Source organism: Phlebotomus papatasi, chromosome 3 (assembly GCF_024763615.1).
Source record: "Phlebotomus papatasi isolate M1 chromosome 3, Ppap_2.1, whole genome shotgun sequence".
Taxonomy (NCBI): domain Eukaryota; kingdom Metazoa; phylum Arthropoda; class Insecta; order Diptera; family Psychodidae; genus Phlebotomus; species Phlebotomus papatasi.
Window position 1 is genome coordinate 64,119,657 of NC_077224.1, and position 18,666 is coordinate 64,138,322.

An 18,666-nucleotide genomic window follows, 5' to 3' on the forward strand; every position below is an offset into this window, starting at 1 on the left:
GTTATGTTGGATTTGAGGACTAAATGTACGCCACATGATTCAAGCGGAGGCAGCCAAAATCTCGAAAGCCAAAATCCCGAAAATCAAAATCCCGAACGCCATAATCCTAAAATGGGATGAAATTATATGGAGGATAATGTGTAGAATAAGTTCCCAAGACACAGAAAATTTTCCTTTGTCTCCACAGCATACGCGAGTGCAATGAGTGCAATAGTGGGAGTAGCCATGACACTTTTAAAAATTTGGGATTTTGGCTTTCAGGATTTTGACCGGAACCCGATTCAAGATAATCCCTTCAAAATAAAATATAAATGTATGTATATAAATTTTCCCGTTTTCATTAAAAATTTTTATAAACGTAACGTAATTTCCAGAAATTTTTCTTATCTGCAAGTGTCTAAAATTATTTTATAAAAATCTATATTATTATCCTATGAGCGTTAAAAGAATCCGTCTTTGGAATACAAGAGATGTCGCAAGACTTTCCGCGGACGCGGACACACTTTTGTTGGGATGAGTGCGCCATAAGATTTTGTTGCGCGCGAATTCAAAATTTTCAGAGTGACTTTAAATTCCGTTTTTCATGAAATCTAATTACTTATGAAATTTATTTTTATGACCAAAAAGTTGTAACAATATGTCAGAAATTATAGGGAATAGTTAAAAAAAAATTTCAGAAAATTTTTAGAATTATTCCATTGAAAAATTATCAAATATCAGATTTTTTCTGGTCAGGTGATATTTTAAATCGATATTTGATAATATCTCTATCGGTAAACGGCATCGGCATGTTGAATATAATAAATAAAATCAATGAAATCCCGCGATATTTGCGCGCTGATTATTGAAATATTTTCAGTGAGAGATTTCATGATAGTATTATGCGTCATGGAAATAAAAAGAGAACGAAGAAAAAGAATGTGGAGTAGAAAGAGACAAATAGAAAAGAGGTAAGAAGCGACGTTCAACTAACGTGTCACCATCGTTAGTGAACTTACCAAAATGGTAAGTAGTGTCGCTTCGCTTACCTCTTTATAACGTGGAGGTTATTCCCCACTTCGAAAGTATGACGTGCGGGTGCACCAAATTATTACTATTACCATACGATAACCATAACGTCATACTGACACATTTTTGCCACTTGGGAATGGTCATACAAATAGAAATTTGTAGTATAAATATTAACGATTCATTTTTAAATTGAATTAGTGATTTGTAAGTTTGGCGCCAGAGGCGCTAGTTGAATTATTCTTGTCAGAGTGCCCCGAGTGTGAACACGTTTTGTAAAGATTGAGAAATAAAATTATACTAAAATTCAGGTGTGGGGTGCAAAAATGACTCCTACAGTGGAAGATATTAAAAAGGAGTTGACCAGGATGGGGGTGTACTTCCCGGATGACGCAGACGAAGCGAAAATCCGTGAAATATTTGCTCATGCCATCGGACTCCCAGTTGAGGTTAGGAGCTGTGAGAGAAGTTTCCGGGGTTTTCCCGAGGCAGACGGCGCGAGGGGGCACTCATGGAACTCCACAGACGGTGGAGAGAATGCATACGGCGGAAAGGATGCAGACGGCGTCAATGTACTTGCGGAAAATGTGAATCTTGGCCTTTCAATGATGAAAATTGCTGAAACACGTGGAGCTATTCCAAAAGATTCCAATGCAGACGGCGCAGCTTCTGGGGAAAAAAGCGACCCAGCACGTAATGAGACAAATGCGGATATTCAGTGTCCACCTCTTTTGGCCACAGTTGATATTCGAAGACTTTTGGAACTGTCGGGCTCACGTGCACGAGCAACTGATGACTTGCCACCGATGAATTCCATGTCCTTGAGATTTTCTGATGTCGAGGGTGCTCTTGAATCCTTCAGTGGTGATGATGATTATCCGGTGCACAAATGGATAGAATCGTTTGAAGACGTTTGTGCTGCTTTTGGAATCAGAGGGCCGGCTGAGATGGTGTTCGCAAGACGTATGCTGAAAGGAACAGCTAGAATGGTACTGAGGGCACACAATTCAACCACTTGGGGACAATTGAAAGATGCGCTTTTGTCAGAATTTGGTAGAAAGCTGTCAATTCGAGAGGTTCTCCAGAAGATGGACAAACGTATGCGCCTCAAAGATGAATCTCTTCATCGTTATGTTGTGGCAATGGAAGAGATTGCTGCCATGGCTGAAGGAATCACCGAAGAGGACATTATCAGTGCTGTTCTCAAAGGCTTGAGAGATGGAACATCAAATGCTGCTGTGCTTGCTGGAGCCAAAACGCTGAAAGAATTGAAGGATTTAATACCAAGATATGAACGACAACCACTGAAGCCCATGAGCGACGGACGGGAAGTTAAGAATTCATCATCCAGTCGACCGATAAGCCAGAGGAAGTGTTTCAACTGTTTCCAAATGGGGCATTTGTCTGCAAATTGCCCTAAACCAAAGAGAACACCAGGAAGTTGCTTCGCTTGTGGACAACTAGGACATTCGGTGAAGGATTGCACTACTGGAGCTGCCATAGCTGCTGCTGTAGAGTCAGATGAGTCAGAGATTCCAATTACTGTACAGGTGAGTGTTGCTATTCATTGTAAGGAAGGTGTCGCGGTTAAAACAATTGTTGCCCTTCTGGATACAGGAAGCCCAGTGAGTTTGGTAAGAGCATCAGTAATTCCAAAAGATCTTTTGAATACCCAACATGAAATAAATTCACGATTCAGAGGTTTTGGAGGAACACCAATCACTTTCCTTGATGAATTGAACTGTACTTTAATACTGTTAGGAAAAGAGATTGAAATAAAGATTTTGGTGGTTCCAGATTCTTGTATGCCTATGAATTTGTTGTTGGGAAGAGATGCTCTCAAAAAGTTCGGTATACATTTACATTTTACCAACAAAGTAAAAGAAAATCAAGAAATGGGCTTGGTAGAGAATCGCGAGGCATTCCTTTACACAATCACAGAGTCTGGCTCAAACGCGGTAGATGTACATGGATTGAGAGTGGATCGTAACGATGATGAGACAAAAAGTCCTGTCAATATTGAGCGCGAAATAAAGAGTCAGCCGGATATAAATTTAAGTGAACTTCCGGTTATTTGTTTCGGGTTCGAGGATTGTGTTGAAAATGATCAAGATTTTGAGTCTTATTTTGAAGATTTGGATAAAGTTGCTTTCAATGATCGTTCCATCCAATTGATGATCGGAAATATTGAAATATTGGGGGAAAGTGGTTTCTGCCCTTTGGAGAATGCCATTTTGGCAGTCAGTTATGATGAGCTTGATATCTGTACTTCGTTGTCAGAAGAACAGTCAACTGAATTGCGTTATTTAATTGAGAAGGAATATTTTGAGAAGTTCTCTTCGAATGGTGCACATGGCTCTAAATGTGAGATGGAGATTCGTTTGACCAATGATACGCCTTTCTATAGTCCACCAAGGCGGCTTTCTTATGCAGAAAGGGGACAAGTACGTGAGATTGTCAATGATCTTTGTAGTAAGGGTGTGATCCGTCCTAGTAATTCTCCATACGCTTCACCAATTGTATTAGTACAAAAGAAAAATGGTAGCACAAGAATGTGCATCGATTATCGCGCTTTAAATCACTTGACGGTCCGCGATAATTATCCTTTGCCACTGATTGACGATTGCTTAGAACAGTTGCGAAATAAGAAGATATTTTCTTTGCTGGACCTTAAGAGTGGATTTCATCAGGTTAAAGTATCAGAGCAGTCGATCAAGTATACAGCGTTTGTCACGCCTGATGGGCAATACGAATATACAATGATGCCTTTCGGTCTCAAAAATGCACCTTCTGTATTTCAAAGGTTCATTTCACAAATATTGAGAGAATTTATTGAAGAAGGCTCAATCATTGTCTATATGGACGATATAATGGTTGCGAGTGAAAGTTTCGAAGAGCACAAGGTTTTGCTTAAACGCGTCTTGAATTGCTTGGCAAAGAACGGACTTGATATCCAAGTGTCTAAGTGTAAGTTCGGATACTCCTCATTGGAATACTTGGGCTATGTCGTGTCAGAGAAGGGAGTAAAGCCAAGTGATATACATCTTCGTGCGATTAAGAATTATCCAATTCCCATCTCAGTAAGAGCAGTTCGGGCATTTTTGGGGCTGTGTGCCTACCTGCGTAGATTTGTAGAGGGATTTTCAAAAATTGCGAGACCTCTTTTTGATCTGCTTAAGAAAGACGCCACGTTTGATTTCAATCAAGCATGCCAAGATGCTTTCATTAAGTTGAAAAGTCGATTGATTAGTTCCCCAGTCTTGGCATATTATGACCCTAAGCGGGAAACAGAACTCCATACGGACGCCAGTTCTATGGGATTTGGAGCAATGCTCTTACAGAGGCAAGATGACAAGAAGCTTCATCCAGTTGCATACTACTCGAAATGTACTACTGAATCCGAGGCTAAATATTCAAGTTTCATGCTAGAAACTCTTGCGGTTATTTATGCTCTCAGAAGATTTCGTGTGTATTTGGAAGGGATTAACTTTTTCATAGTAACGGATTGTATTGCTTTTGAACAAACAACCAAGAAAGCGCCCATGAATAGGCAGGTTGCTCGTTGGGTTATAGAATTGCAGGGATATTCATATACGATTGTTCACCGACGTGGTGAACTCATGCAGCATGTTGATGCATTGAGTCGTTGCTATTATGCAGGAGAAGTTGATTTGGACTTCCAATTGCGAGCTACACAAAGCAGAGATCCATTGATTTTGGAGATTAAAAAGAAGTTAGAGACTAAAGAAGATAAGCTTTACGTTTTGCGGGATGGATTGGTGTACAGGCGCGATCGTAGAAACCATGCATATTTTTATGTCCCTTGCGAAATGGAACAAGCTTTAATTCAAAAGATTCACGAGAAGGTTGGGCACCTCGGTATGAATAAGACCTATGATAAACTGAAGACACTTTATTGGTTCCCAAGTATGAATAAGAAGGTGGAAACATTTATACAAAACTGCGTAAAGTGTATGCTTTATTCTGCTCCGCCTAAAGATAATCGTCAAGATTTGCATAGTATTCCGAAGAAAGCTGTACCATTCCATACGCTTCACGTTGATCATGTGGGTCCTTTGCCTTCACTACAATCAAAGAGGAAACATGTACTAGTAGTCGTTGATGCATTCACAAAGTACACTCGCTTGTACCCGGTTGCTTCCACGAGCACTAAGGAGGTCTGTTGTGCGCTGGCAAAGTATTTTGATTATTACAGTAGACCGGTGAGGATTGTTTCAGACAGAGGTAGTTGCTTTACCTCGCATGAGTTCAAGAGTTTTTTGGATGAGAAAAACGTAGAGCATGTAAAAGTCGCAGTTGCATCTCCTCAGGCCAATGGTCAAGTGGAAAGGGTTAATCGTGTCTTGTTGCCAATATTAGCGAAATTAAGCGAACCTGCACAGCACGCTGACTGGGTGAAGCAGATCTCACGTGCTGAATTTGCGCTGAATAACACTATTCATCGATCAATTGGTTGTACTCCCAGTCAATTGTTGTTTGGGGTAGATCAGAAGGGGCCTGACGTGGATGAACTCACAGAATACTTAGAAGATAAGGCGGATCCGGTTGAACGAAATCTTAAAGACCAAAGAGACAGGGCTTCTCAGAATATTGAAAGGGTTCAAGCGTACAATGAAAAGCAATTTTCACGTTTTCACCACAGTCCACGAACCTATGAAGTAGGCGATTTCATTCTCATTAAGAATGTTGACACGACGCCCGGCATTAATAAGAAATTAATGCCAAAATACAAGGGGCCTTATGTTGTTGAACGTGTGTTGCCTCATGATCGGTACGTTATCCGTGATATTGATGAATGCCAGGTAACTCAAATCCCCTATGAAGGTATTGTTGAAGCGAAAAACATGCGATTGTGGCGTGTCAATGATTGTGAGCCAGATTCTGACACAGAGCAACATTCATTTCCTGAATTAGGGATAGATTTGCTTTTTGAAGAAAAATAAGTTTACACTCTGGGGTAGATTAAATTTAATTTGTTTTTGTTTTTTTTTAAATTTTTAATTTAAATAAGATTTAAATTATGGGTCAGAATTGGCCGAGCTGTAGTATAAATATTAACGATTCATTTTTAAATTGAATTAGTGATTTGTAAGTTTGGCGCCAGAGGCGCTAGTTGAATTATTCTTGTCAGAGTGCCCCGAGTGTGAACACGTTTTGTAAAGATTGAGAAATAAAATTATACTAAAAATTAAATAAATTATTTTTGTTCAGTAATTGAATTAAGATAATTATTTACACAAAGTTGAATCTTTCATTCTGTCTCCTGAAAAATTCCAAGGAGCGATATGTATAAGACTAAGCGCAGAGTTTTTTCGCATTAAGACCATGTAATATTATCAATGTTAAAATAAATTATATAATATTATAATAAATATTATAATAAACCAATATCAAAAATAATCTAATAGTTGTTGGTGTGGAAGATTCATAAACAGTCTATTTAAATTTTATGTTTTTTTTGTATCATCTTTAAGAGAAACGTGTTAAACCCTGAACGGTTTACTTTTAGCTCACATACTATTTATAAGGATATGAACTGCTTCTAGATGCGTTAGGTTATGTAATGTTTTCAGGATAGTAAAACACACAAATTCTTTGTCAAAAGAATTTGTTGTCGGCGGAAGAATCTGTTAAATCCTACGCATACCACCTAGAAGCGCATCCTCACAATGTGGATGTTTCTTCTCTGCTCCCGGTTTTTTTTTGGCACAGGGATGAATTTAATTACTTTTTATCACATGCAAAAATGTACTTTTCCTAACATTCAGTTTTTTGTACCGAAATTAGAATTTAAAACTGCAAGAGTCGAGCCAGGGATCTTTTCTGCCAAAGACCTAGAGCTATTATCCATCGTATAACGATATCTTTTAACCCTTTATTAAAGAACTAATACTTGAGCTTAGAAATCATTATTGAATTCGTAACGATTCTCGTTTGAGTCTAACTATAATAAAATTATAAAACAGCATGAAGTATGATTTCTGATTTTGGGTAATTTCAGATTTATTGCAGTTTACGTATCAAAGTAAGGAATTAGCAAAACTTTCGCACTGTGACCTTAAATTTTAGGAATTATTATTTACTCTAATCGTGTTAAAGTTCGTAATTTATTTTTATTAAGCCAATAGGTGTTTCGATCCTAGATGGAATCTTTTTCAGGATTTTATTACAATGAGAATTAATTAATTAAGTCCCTAATAAGAGCTTTAGAGTTAATCCTTAGCCATATGGGTTAACTTCTCTGATATTTCATCAGTTAAGATTTTGAAAGTTTTGATTTAAAAATGAATTATTAAGGATAAATGATTTATTATATTTTTAGAAAACTTCTAAAATTGGTTGCTATTTATGATTTTAGGATTTTTGAAAACTAGGCCAAATTTCTAGTCTGATGACTAAAACAGAAGGTTTTGTTTTTGTGTTTTTTTTTTATAAATACAGTGGCCGCTTCGTAATCCAGATGATTGGGAGACAATATGACAGATGTTCGCTTCGTAATCCGAATGGATTTTTTTGAATTTGTTCAACGTCTCGAAAATATAATATATGTTTTCTTTTCTAGAATTAGAATAAAAGTTTTAAAGAAGTTTAAAAAGACATAATTATAGAATTCTATGCTATTATAATTAATTTATTTAACAAAAACATCACAGGATAATTCATTTTCATTGCTAATACTCGTGCATACATAACCTCGAAATGATTTTAAATGTAACCGTCGATAACTCGTCCGGATTACGGCGATCCGGATTAGAGAGCGGGCACTGTACGTAGGGTAAGTGTGCCAAATTCCGGCAGACTTGCAATTCCGGTCACCAATTTTGTTCCTTGAATTTCCATGATTTTTTAGTTTTTAACAAGGTGGCTGAATCAAATTTAGGATCTTGCCTTGGAGCGCTTTGGAATTACATCCGAACATCTTTCTGAGGTGGCGGAGGATCGACAGGCGTGGGCTGTTATCCTTGACGACATGGGCTCGCGACCCCAATGGGGATAAGCGGTTGTAAATGATGATGATAATTATACTTACTAAATTTTACTTACTTACCAATGAGTACCGCAAAGTAGAATTTTGGATAACCTTAACTTAATTTTCGAATCTCAGCTTTAAGAATTTTCTACCACGAGAGTCCTCAGAAGTGAACGCACCAAAAAATAAAAAAAAAATCATTGTCTCTTTTTTCTTTTTTTAATCTTCTTCAATGTTCATCAAATTTTTATACATATATCATGTTATAAAATCGTATTTATATTTGTTTTTTTTCTGTTTGTCCATTAAGAAGCTTTTTATATACAAAAATTTTACAGTGGCATCAGTTTAGGCTAAGATTTTTCTTCTTGTTTTGTTTAATTCTAATCTTTGCAAGATAGTATTTGCAAAGTATTTACTGTATTCACTCTAGAAATACTTGTTAGATTTTACGCGTTATCCATTTTTTTTAAACTAAAATTTCTCTGAAATTTAAACACCTATGGCATATTTAATTCAACTATTTCATATCATTAATTTGCTGAAATAAATATTGTTTCTTCATCGTTTTTTTTTTCAAATGTTTTTGAGAAATCCTTATCCAGGTACTACACAATAGTATAACAAATATATTACACAATTATACATCGTTTGTGTTTGACATCTCCAAACTACCTTTTGCATTGTAGACTTTTTCATGTTGAAGATCGCATGCACGACCACCGGATTTGATAGCGGTGATCCTTTGAGGGAATACTCACACATCTATTGACTATGACACTTAATGTTTGTTTTATTAGAGGATTAAATAGCATTTTGTTTTGTTACACAGAATGAGTAGTAAGGTATACACACTTTATATTGTGTATTGACTCCATTGACACTCCTACTCCACTATCAGTTATTTTGTAAAATAAAAAAAAAAAATCGTAAGAAATGCTGCGAAATTTTCACAGTTTGCAAGAGTTCATAATGTTCTTTGTAAAAGAAAAAAATGTGAGGAACGTCTATCTGGGTATGCGTCAGTCAAGCAAAACAGCTTCGCTTAAAAATAAAACATGTACTAGAACAGCTATTCACACAAATTCATCGGCACCCACAGCCCACGACGGTCATGTCCTGGTAGTTCTTCAGTACCACCTTGTTGTGCTCATCCAGGTAGAGCATAGAGATGGAGGCGAGCTGTGTGGGGATACAGCATGCTTTGGGTGCTAGGCTGGGGTTCAGGGAGTTGACTAACGTCTGTACCACAGCGTGATTTGTGGAGTTGAGATGATCAGGAATGGGAAAGGTACACTCACCATGGCAATAGTATGCATCATAGCCTGGCGGTGCCACAATCCAGTCATTCCATCCCACATCGCCAAAATCAACGTACAGAGCTCTCCGTTGGCAAATCTCATGTACGTTTTTCCTCCGATGACCTCTCCGTTGACTCGCCCGACGCGATCGGTTGACATCCCGAATCGATCGGGGCTTGTTGCGCCCATCATCTGTGTACGCAAACAGCAAGGGTTGCTGCTGTTGCCAGTCCTCCAGTGATTCACTGACACTTCGCTTCAGCCGAATATGCCGGTGAACTGGACCCTCGGCCTGACTCCGACCGGCTGAGTCCACATGGACGAGTAGTCCATAATTTTGCTTTGGTTGACGCAACCACCGCTGAACGGCTGGCAGGACGTCCAAGCTGACGGTGCCAGTGCCATTTATCAGCACTGTCTTGGAGTCTATTAGGAGAAAGATAGGATCCCTCTTGCCCTTGATACCAGGCCTCAGGATATCATACACCAGCACCTGATGCCTCACATTGGTCTCCCCCTCAATGACTGTATTTCGACTTAGTGTCAGTTCTGCGGCTTTCAATTCCTCACGCTGTGGTATTGTAGACACATTGAAGAAGAGCCGAAATCGGTGATGATGCAGGAATCTATTATCAATTTTACTATCTGGAAAAAGAGAGAAAATCTATGTTACGAATAAGGCCTAATTGAGCCAGAAGTTACTTCTATTAAACTTTAGTATTTTTCGATTCTGGGAAAAGAATTCAAATTTAAGATCCTTAGGAAATAGTTATTCGAATCGTAAAAGTACAAAACTTTTTAATTCTAACCTATCGATCGAAGATAGGAATTGTGAATTAAGATCAGGGAAACTGAGAACTGAATTCCATAATGTTTTACGGAACCATCAAGTTTTTTATTGTCCTAAATATTATACAAAAGATAAAGAATCTCAATTCAAACTAAAAAAAATATAGGTCAGGGGGAGCGGTTATTAATTGTTACAGTAGCGTAAGTCAATTGAACTGCAACTTTTATTTATATTTCATTAAATTTAATGAAAAATATGTAAGAAAACTTTCAAAGTTTGAGGATCTATCTGAAATTTTTGGCCAATGAAAGCTTCGGACTCTTCGAATTGATCAGCACATCGATAGAACATTGACACTGTGGTACTTTTTGGTGCTAAACTTTAGATATAAAATGATCCATATGGAAATATCAGGAAAATTTTTGTACGGAAACCGTTCGGGCCATTGTTTTTATTTTTTACAGACTACCGGTCCAGATTTCATTAGATTCAAGGAATCGAGAGGGAATAAGCTTTCTTAAGGCAACTTGCCGACATAGCTTTTAGTATTCGACGAGATTTTCATTAGAGATTCTAGACAGATTAACGTAATAATAATAAAAATAATGATCCGATTATATTTCCATCAGTTTCTGACTACCCAAGAAACAATTTCTTCTTAATATAGTCTTGTAGAATTCCTTAAGTAAGGCTCTATAGAACCAAAAATCTTTTTATTTGCTTATAACGGTCTTGGTTCCATCACTGAGATTCCTATAAGTAAAGTGGCGCACTCTTAAGGATCTTAGGAGCTTCTATAGGAATTTTGATAGAAAATTCGCACTTTAAGTCTTTTAATAGTGAACTAAAAGATTTGTTTAATACTTGGTTCTATAAGGCAGCTATTTTGCTTTTTGGGATAATCCCTCGCTGGGCAGAAGCAGAGAAACGGCTCAGTTAGTAGAAAATCGAAGGATTTTTTTTCAAGACGCTATTTTGATAATTATTACATTGAGCCGCCTGTCGGCATAAGTTGTAAGTGTGTCTAGGGGCATAACGTTCTAAACCGGACTGCCTTGACTCTCCATATAACTTAAAAATACGGTGATAGAGTCCCAGAAGACAATTACACCATATCGAATTAGAAGCGATCAAAGAAGAAATTTGAATAGTAACGTTTAAGATAAAAAAAGAAACCTTTTTATCCAATATTACTTGGTACTGGATTTTTAAAATGATGCTGAATACTTTTGGAATGTCCAGTCCCTCTCTCCAAAAGGTTAACGTGTTCACATTTCCGGTTTCAGAGGTTTTTCTAAGCCTATTTTACTGCTGGAACTCAAAGAGAGAGCAGTTATATAATCGACTTTTTTCAACTTATCACCCTCCTAGAGTAGAGGTGTGCAAAAACCGTTGAAATCGAATAAACGTCAAAATAAGTTTGTTCTATTAGTGTTTTGACCATTGATGTACATGCTTCTTTTGACGTTTATTCGGTTTCAACGGTTTTTGCAGAGCTTAAACGGTGAGAGATATCAACTTCCGGTCTTCGATGAACCCCAATAAAAAACGATATCTCTATGAGTTGTTTTTTCTTTTTCTCCCACTCCACTCCATCGCTTTCAAACCCATGTTTTTTTGGTTTTTCTCAAAACTGTTTCTATGATTTATTTATTTATTTTTTTGATACCTGTATTAGAGGTGGTCTAGCCGGAAATTTTGTTCAAACATACTTATGACCTAAAAAATCATCATCTTGAATTTTTGAAAGTCAAAGTTTATCTACTCTTGAAATCAGTAATGAATCGGTTAAATATCCGAGATTGACTTATCTCTCTCGTGTTTACACTTTTTGTTTGTCCATATGGTAGTGACCCATGCCAGAACATTCTAAAATGATCATGCCTTTACCAATTTTTGATTTTTAAATATTTTTGTGATTTATGAAGCAATTTGATTTCTAGTAGATTAGTAAGCATCATAAAATCATGCGAAAAACTTATTCATAGAGAGCTCTATCTCAAGATCTCGAGCATTCTGCAAAGTTAGGACGCTTTGCCATCTCTTTTTTGACACCTATTGGCATTAATTTTCTTAATGGTCCAAAAAACTGAAGGATGACCATCAACCGGAAGAGATATCTAAAACTTCAAACCATCAATAACTGTATTTCTTCGAATTTTGTATAACCATTCCCTCAAGTTTAGCGAATGAGACTTTAAAAACATTTAACTGCCTGAATGTGCCTCAGAAATTGTTCCAGATGTAAAGAATAAAATAGAAAACAAAGGTTTGACTCAGGTTGATTCAATTTTACTTAACAATTCTTGCAATATTTATAATTAAATTGCAAAATTTCAGTCATTGATGTAGACGGTTTCGGTAAAAAAAATATTTATTTTCTAAAATCGTTCAAATACAAATTTTTTATGATCATTTTCAATTTCGAAACAGAATTCTAGCTCTTGATTCATCAGTAGTATTTCCTAAATCTAGGATTTTTAGCTAAATTTTATGGTGATTTCTAATTCTAAAACCGGAATTTTATTTATAATTTATCAGTCCCAGCTTCTAAATGTATTTCATTGATGGTTATTGTAATTTAAACATAGTAAAAGAATAAATAGGTATAGTTTTACCAAAATATGCACAAAAAGAATCTTAAATTTCTTTTATTTATCAATTTCCGGAAAGTAAATCCTGACAAAAAGGCAGAACTGAATTTCGTTACACTGAGAGAAATCCGAAAAAGTCAAAATAACATTCCGGAAATGTTAATTTTACCCTGCAGGATTGATTCAAAGACGGTGTAAATATTACCCTTTTTAGGTGTATTATGGGTTAAAGTTGCCCTTCTTTCATGTTAATTTTACCCTTAAAAGGTGTAAAATTAATATTAAAAAATGTTGATATTTTTTTACATCCAAAAAGTGTTAAAGTTACGACGAAAAAAAGTTAATCGCAGTCTCTTTTTTTTTCTCAGTGTATGCAATATGATCATAGAAATTGAACAAATATTAAAAGATTATCATTTTGGTTAATCTACAACAAACGTGATGATTTGAATCTTCTATAATATATCTTTGATAATTCTGTAACACAAGTTTTTTCTAACCCCTTAAAAATACCAAAAATTACTGCTTTTATATAAGTAACAACTTTTTAAACTTATCAAAACCTTAGGCAGCATTATGATCTCTTGTCGTGTTTACCCAAACTGTTCGGAAAGCGGGAAGACAAATAGGAAATTTAACAGGACGCAATCATAAAACAAGTTCATATGACACAACATGTAAAGATTTTCAAATATTTAATCAGTCAGAATCTTGTAGCTGCGTATTCAAAAAAAAAAGTTTAACAGCTTCAAATATTTGTTCAGTGTACTTGCTGAGACATTGGCATTAAGTCGGACTTGATAACTGCTTCCTCTGCATTTCATTGTTAAATTCTATTTTACTTTGGGCACAACAATAGGGAAATTGTTCTTTAAATTTTCATTAATAAAGCTACATTTCATTATTATGTGTCTAGAAGGAATTAATTGTGAGAACTGCAGAGATTATGAATGACGGTGTAAAGTAGCTTTTAAGTATTAGGTCCCAAAATATGTTTCTCAATATTGCAATGTTTACAGTCGTGAAAAATCACTCTTGGAAAATTACATGATAAATAGAATGAGCAAAATCTCCCAGAATTTTACATAAACATTCATAACAAATAAACATTTCAATTGGATAATGTCCAGGCATAGTGTTCTTTTCTTTGGCAAACTACTCAATTTTGCAAAATCTTTGTTTTGTGGGGGTTTCGCATGAAAAAAGCCTGAGGATTATTTCTTGTTGCCGGAAAATTTCCCAGAACTTATATTGGTTATTTTGTTCAATCTTAATTCTTTTTCAGCTTCATAAATTGTCTATCATTTGAAGTGTCTTTGAGGAGTCTTCGACGCCGTTAGGGGGTGCTATGGCGCCCGTTTTTCTGGCGTCTTCAGTAAGTATTCTAAACAAAAAAAAAGCTGAGATTCACCGTATGTTTGCAATTAGGCTCTTTAATTTTCCAAACAAATCTTGCTGTCTGGACCGGTCGGATTGAGTAAGATCATTGGAAATTTCTAATCGGTATCCCTGTTTAGAATTTCCCTGGTAATCATCAATTTTTGTGGTTTCTTTCCCACGGTGCCGAAACACAGATTTCGTAATATTGCGAAATTTAGCGAATTTTTTTTTTAAAGGAATAAAAATAAAACAGAAACTCACCTTCATGTGTAAAACTTCGAACTGTGTTCGCTGATTTGGAGTGCAATCCAGGCTTTGGTATATTCACAGAGTCCACATCATGACCAGTGATTTCGGCATACAGTTGCTTCATAGCTTCTGGAATGACTATCTTTGATCTATCTACCGTTGGCCTCTTCTTCAGGCCAAACAGTGACAGGAAGTTACCCTCAAGTCCCGCCAATATGGCCGGATCGGGCTTCTCTGGCTTCTCCTTCTGCTCTTTGCTGGACTCCTCCCGGGTGTCCTGACTGTGACTCTTCCTATCACTATGTCTGTGTGATAACACTTTTTCTGTGGAGGTAGTTATTGATGATAGTAGCGATACTTGAGGTTGACTCTGTGGCTCTGTGCTAGCAACTTGGGCAAATGGTTGAGAAGTCGCCAGCACTGCGATGACGAGAAGCCACGCGCGCATGGTCGCTCGCAACTCTGCAAAAAGAAGGATAATTTCAAAATTTAACTAAATTTGAAAAAATTCCAAATTTCTAAAATGGAAATGTACAAAATATCTTAAGTAGATAAAAAAAACAAGCACACTAGGCCAAGAGGTGTAGCGTTCGCTCTATTATTCTAGTATCCCGATTTCGAATCTTCTTTAATTCATCAGAATTTTTGTGTTTGAATTGGGTTCACTAATAAGCTCCACTGTACATTAATAGGGTATCTGATTTATAACACATCCTTATATTAGAAAAAATATTTCTGTAAGTCTAGATATCTCGCTTAGAAAGATGGCCTATTTTCTATACGAAATGTTGTGCCCCATCTTTATTATTATTAAAATTAAAAATAAATTTGGCCAGTTAAGTCAAACTTCCCGAGGATTTCGGAAATTCCCAACGTGATTCGTATTGAGATGATTAAAATTTGCAGTATAATATTAAATTTTGCTTTGAAAATTACTTAAATATTCACAAATCCGAATTAATATTAATTTTTATCTCAAATAGTTTTTGAAAAAAAAAAATAAAAACTTTGACATTCTCCTGTTCGTAAGCTTTTCTTCACTTCTAGAACTTAAGGATGATCTTTACCGATTCGATATACCATGCCTAATCTGTGAGAATCGTTCTTAAACATTAGAATTCAAAGACACCCGTCAAAGACACCCGCATCTACGCTACATGATAATTTTATTGATTTTACCGTTCTTATATGAGTATTGTTAATAAATTAAATATTTTACTGACAAAATTTGAGAATTATCACCCCTAAAGAGGAAAGGTCAAACTCTTAAAAGCTCATAGAAATTGTAAATTACTTCATGCAACCTTATACTGCTCGAACTCCACGGACAGAACAGTATGGGAGCATTTAAACGGAATAGAAGACACCAGACTATCTATTTTAGTTAGAGCACACTTGGAGAATTTATAACAGAGGGTGGAGAAAATTTATCTCAGGCATGAACCACTAGGGGAGATTTCTCAAGACTCACCGGTGCATAGCACAGTGGGGTGCATTTCGAAATCCCCCCGTATAGAAGATGCCTATATGTATATTGAAGCGATGAAGTTTTCGCAGTTTATTGAGTAGAACTGAACCAAATTACAATGGATCGCGAATATTTTATAATGTTGCGACATTTCTTGTATAAAAATAACAATATATTTAATATAAATAATGGGAAGAGGAAGAGTAAAGGTGTCAAAAGAGGAAAAGTGCATTCTAAAAGTTAAGCATTTTGACACTTTTCCAGTTTTGCAACAATATAATCCTTCGATTTTTTCACCCCCCTCTAAAATTTTCATCTTTCACCCCCGAAGACTATTTTGGTCAACAAATCTTCACGTTTCAGACGATTTCTGAAAAATGTCGTCAAGCTGTTTGTCCGTCCGTTCGTCCGGCTTTCGCCAGCTCTAGAGACCAAACGGTAAGAGATAGTAACTTTGGGACCTTCGGGGGGCCACCCATAAGTCGACTCAAGGATCGTTAACATGCCCTTCATTTTCCGCCTGCCCCTTCTCTTTAATCCATCTTTTAATCCATCATTCAAAATTTTTATTAGTTAGCTCATTAGCTGATCCTTTATTTTAAATATTCTCGAGGATCAGCCTGAGACTATTTGTGTCCTGATATGGGTTTCAAATTAGAGACTTAAACCAGTTCCCAAAGTTCTAGGTCAAGAATATCAAAATAACTTAATTGTCTTACATATTTTTCGAAATCTAATGGAGCCTTTGCCATTGATATCAAATTCTTAAACAACATTGCCTTAAAAATTCTACATTATAAGGAATTAACGACGTTGACTATACATATAATGACTAATCATCATTTCTGAAGATCGTGGAAGTGTACTAGGGGAAAGTGACCATGCTTGATACGATCCAAGCTTAATAATAACTATTTATTTTCTATGTTAATCAATAGTTATGACTTATCACAATATATTTCAATAGCTAGTGCTAAGCCTCACATTTCCTAAAAAAAATAGGATCCTAGCTCTTTTTTCCTTGTTTCACGAAGCAAAAATCAAAAATAGGTCCAAAACTGTAATTTTGATACATGATATTTTATAAGTATTTCTTAATTAATGTCGCTTTTCAGGAAAACTACTATCATAGGCACATAGAGGGTTCATCAGTATTAATATTTATGTAAAAATATTTTTACTTGGGGACACTGTTTTTGTGGGTGGTGACAAATTCATAAATTCTACCTGTGTCCATCCTATATTTTAAAAAGGGTCCATGAATGATAATTTAGTTGTGGCAACTCTATCATTAGATGTGATTCTTTCATTATTACACCTATTGAAATCCGCCAATTTTATCGACAATTGGCATAGCCTTCAACCCTGTTGCCTGAATTTTAAGGTTGCAGAGTGACATTTTCATGGACTCAAGGTGAAAAAATGGTTTTCGCTAGTGCCCTAATGTCATAAAAACACGGCTTAGAAAAATTACATAAAAGTGATTTTAAAACTAATAACCAGTCTTACAAACGATTTAAGCAGATAGATTAGAGTTCCGTCTAAATATTGATGTGCAATTTTTTGTATCCGGTGAAATTTTTGCAGTGAAAATGGGCCTCCGATTTGTCGAATCAATTATTATACAGGAAGGCCCCGGACCCGACTTGTATAAAAGTCGGCACTGAATTTTCATTTTCTTCTTGAGGAAAATCTAAGGATTTCCAGGAACAATGTGAGTTAGGACTATGAACCTAATAAGTGAGACATTTTTTGTCATAGTGGAAGAATCGCTTCGGTTTGTGTGTTAATCAGAAAAAAATCACAACCCTTGGACATCATTTTACAGTATCAAGCATGGTCACTTTCCCCTACTCGTGGAAATATCATAGAATATTTTTGTAGACCAGCGTGAATTTATTTTCGGATTAAAGAATCGACAGTGATACTTTTATCAAAATTTAAAATTCAAAACCCGTATTAGATTTTTATATCCAATTTTAATGTACAATTTCTGATATTATTTGTAATTTTTTACGTATGGGGAATTGTTATTTTCACATTTTTATTTTTTTTGAGAAATAAATAATTTTCTACATAATTAGTATACTTGTAATAAGTATTTTTAACCAAGTAGAGATTCTCAAAAATATTTTCCTGCGAAAATTCAAAACAATTTTATCTATTTAAATCAATTGCTTAGTTTTTATTCTATTAACTGGTTTATCTAAAAGATGATTGCCCAACAATTGTTTAAAACTTTAACCTTATTGTCAATGTAAAACAGGAATATGACTGGACTTACAATTTTTTTTAAAATCAAATATTTAAAAGAAAAAATATATGAAAAAAATAAATTGATAAAGTCCTCTTTTCTAAAATAGCATAAACTTGTTACTGCTCAAAAAGATGGTCAAAAAAATTTTATAATCTCAAGAGAATGAGGGGGTAAATAATTAGGACTTCTTAGGGCTGTTAAGTGGCATGGTTTCTTCAGTAGTTTATTTTCATTATCTCTATCGCACTTTTTCGCAAAGAATGAAAAGAGATGCATAGACATCAACTACCTCTTTTATTGCTCTATTTTTGACCTCTGTTGTTGCCTGGAGAGGTTTTGATAAACTCTTGAGGGTCATATTTTATTGCAACTAGAAGAACTAAGAGGATAATAGCTGTTATTTGAGTCATCAGCAGCTCTATTGCACCTTTCTGTAGGGAAAAGAATTTTTACACCTCGAAAAATGAACTCTTAAACCAATGCTAAATAAACACTTGAAAAAATACTTAAAGAAGAAGATTACTTGCAGAAATTCCAGAAAAGGTAGTAAAATTATTTTCTGGGCAATTTTTTTGCATGTAAAAATATAATTAGAATGAATTGCCAAAGCTTGAACAAATCTATAAAA

The 18,666-nt window shown here is 35.6% G+C and overlaps 1 protein-coding gene across 5 annotated transcripts in view; it reads right to left on the minus strand.

The window, feature by feature from the left end:
* Positions 1-8,358: 8,358 nt before the first annotated feature.
* The window catches only part of LOC129807186 (protein decapentaplegic), a 45,876-nt gene continuing 35,568 nt past the window's right edge, over positions 8,359-18,666 (minus strand). For all 5 annotated transcript variants that reach the window (XM_055856276.1, XM_055856280.1, XM_055856279.1 and 2 more), the window contains 2 exons: positions 14,326-14,775; positions 8,359-9,945 (listed from right to left, as the gene is read on the minus strand). In XM_055856276.1, the coding sequence (XP_055712251.1) occupies positions 9,086-9,945; positions 14,326-14,761 (1,296 nt within the window). In that variant the 5' untranslated portion in view covers positions 14,762-14,775 and the 3' untranslated portion in view covers positions 8,359-9,085. The remainder of the gene's footprint in view (positions 9,946-14,325; positions 14,776-18,666) is intronic.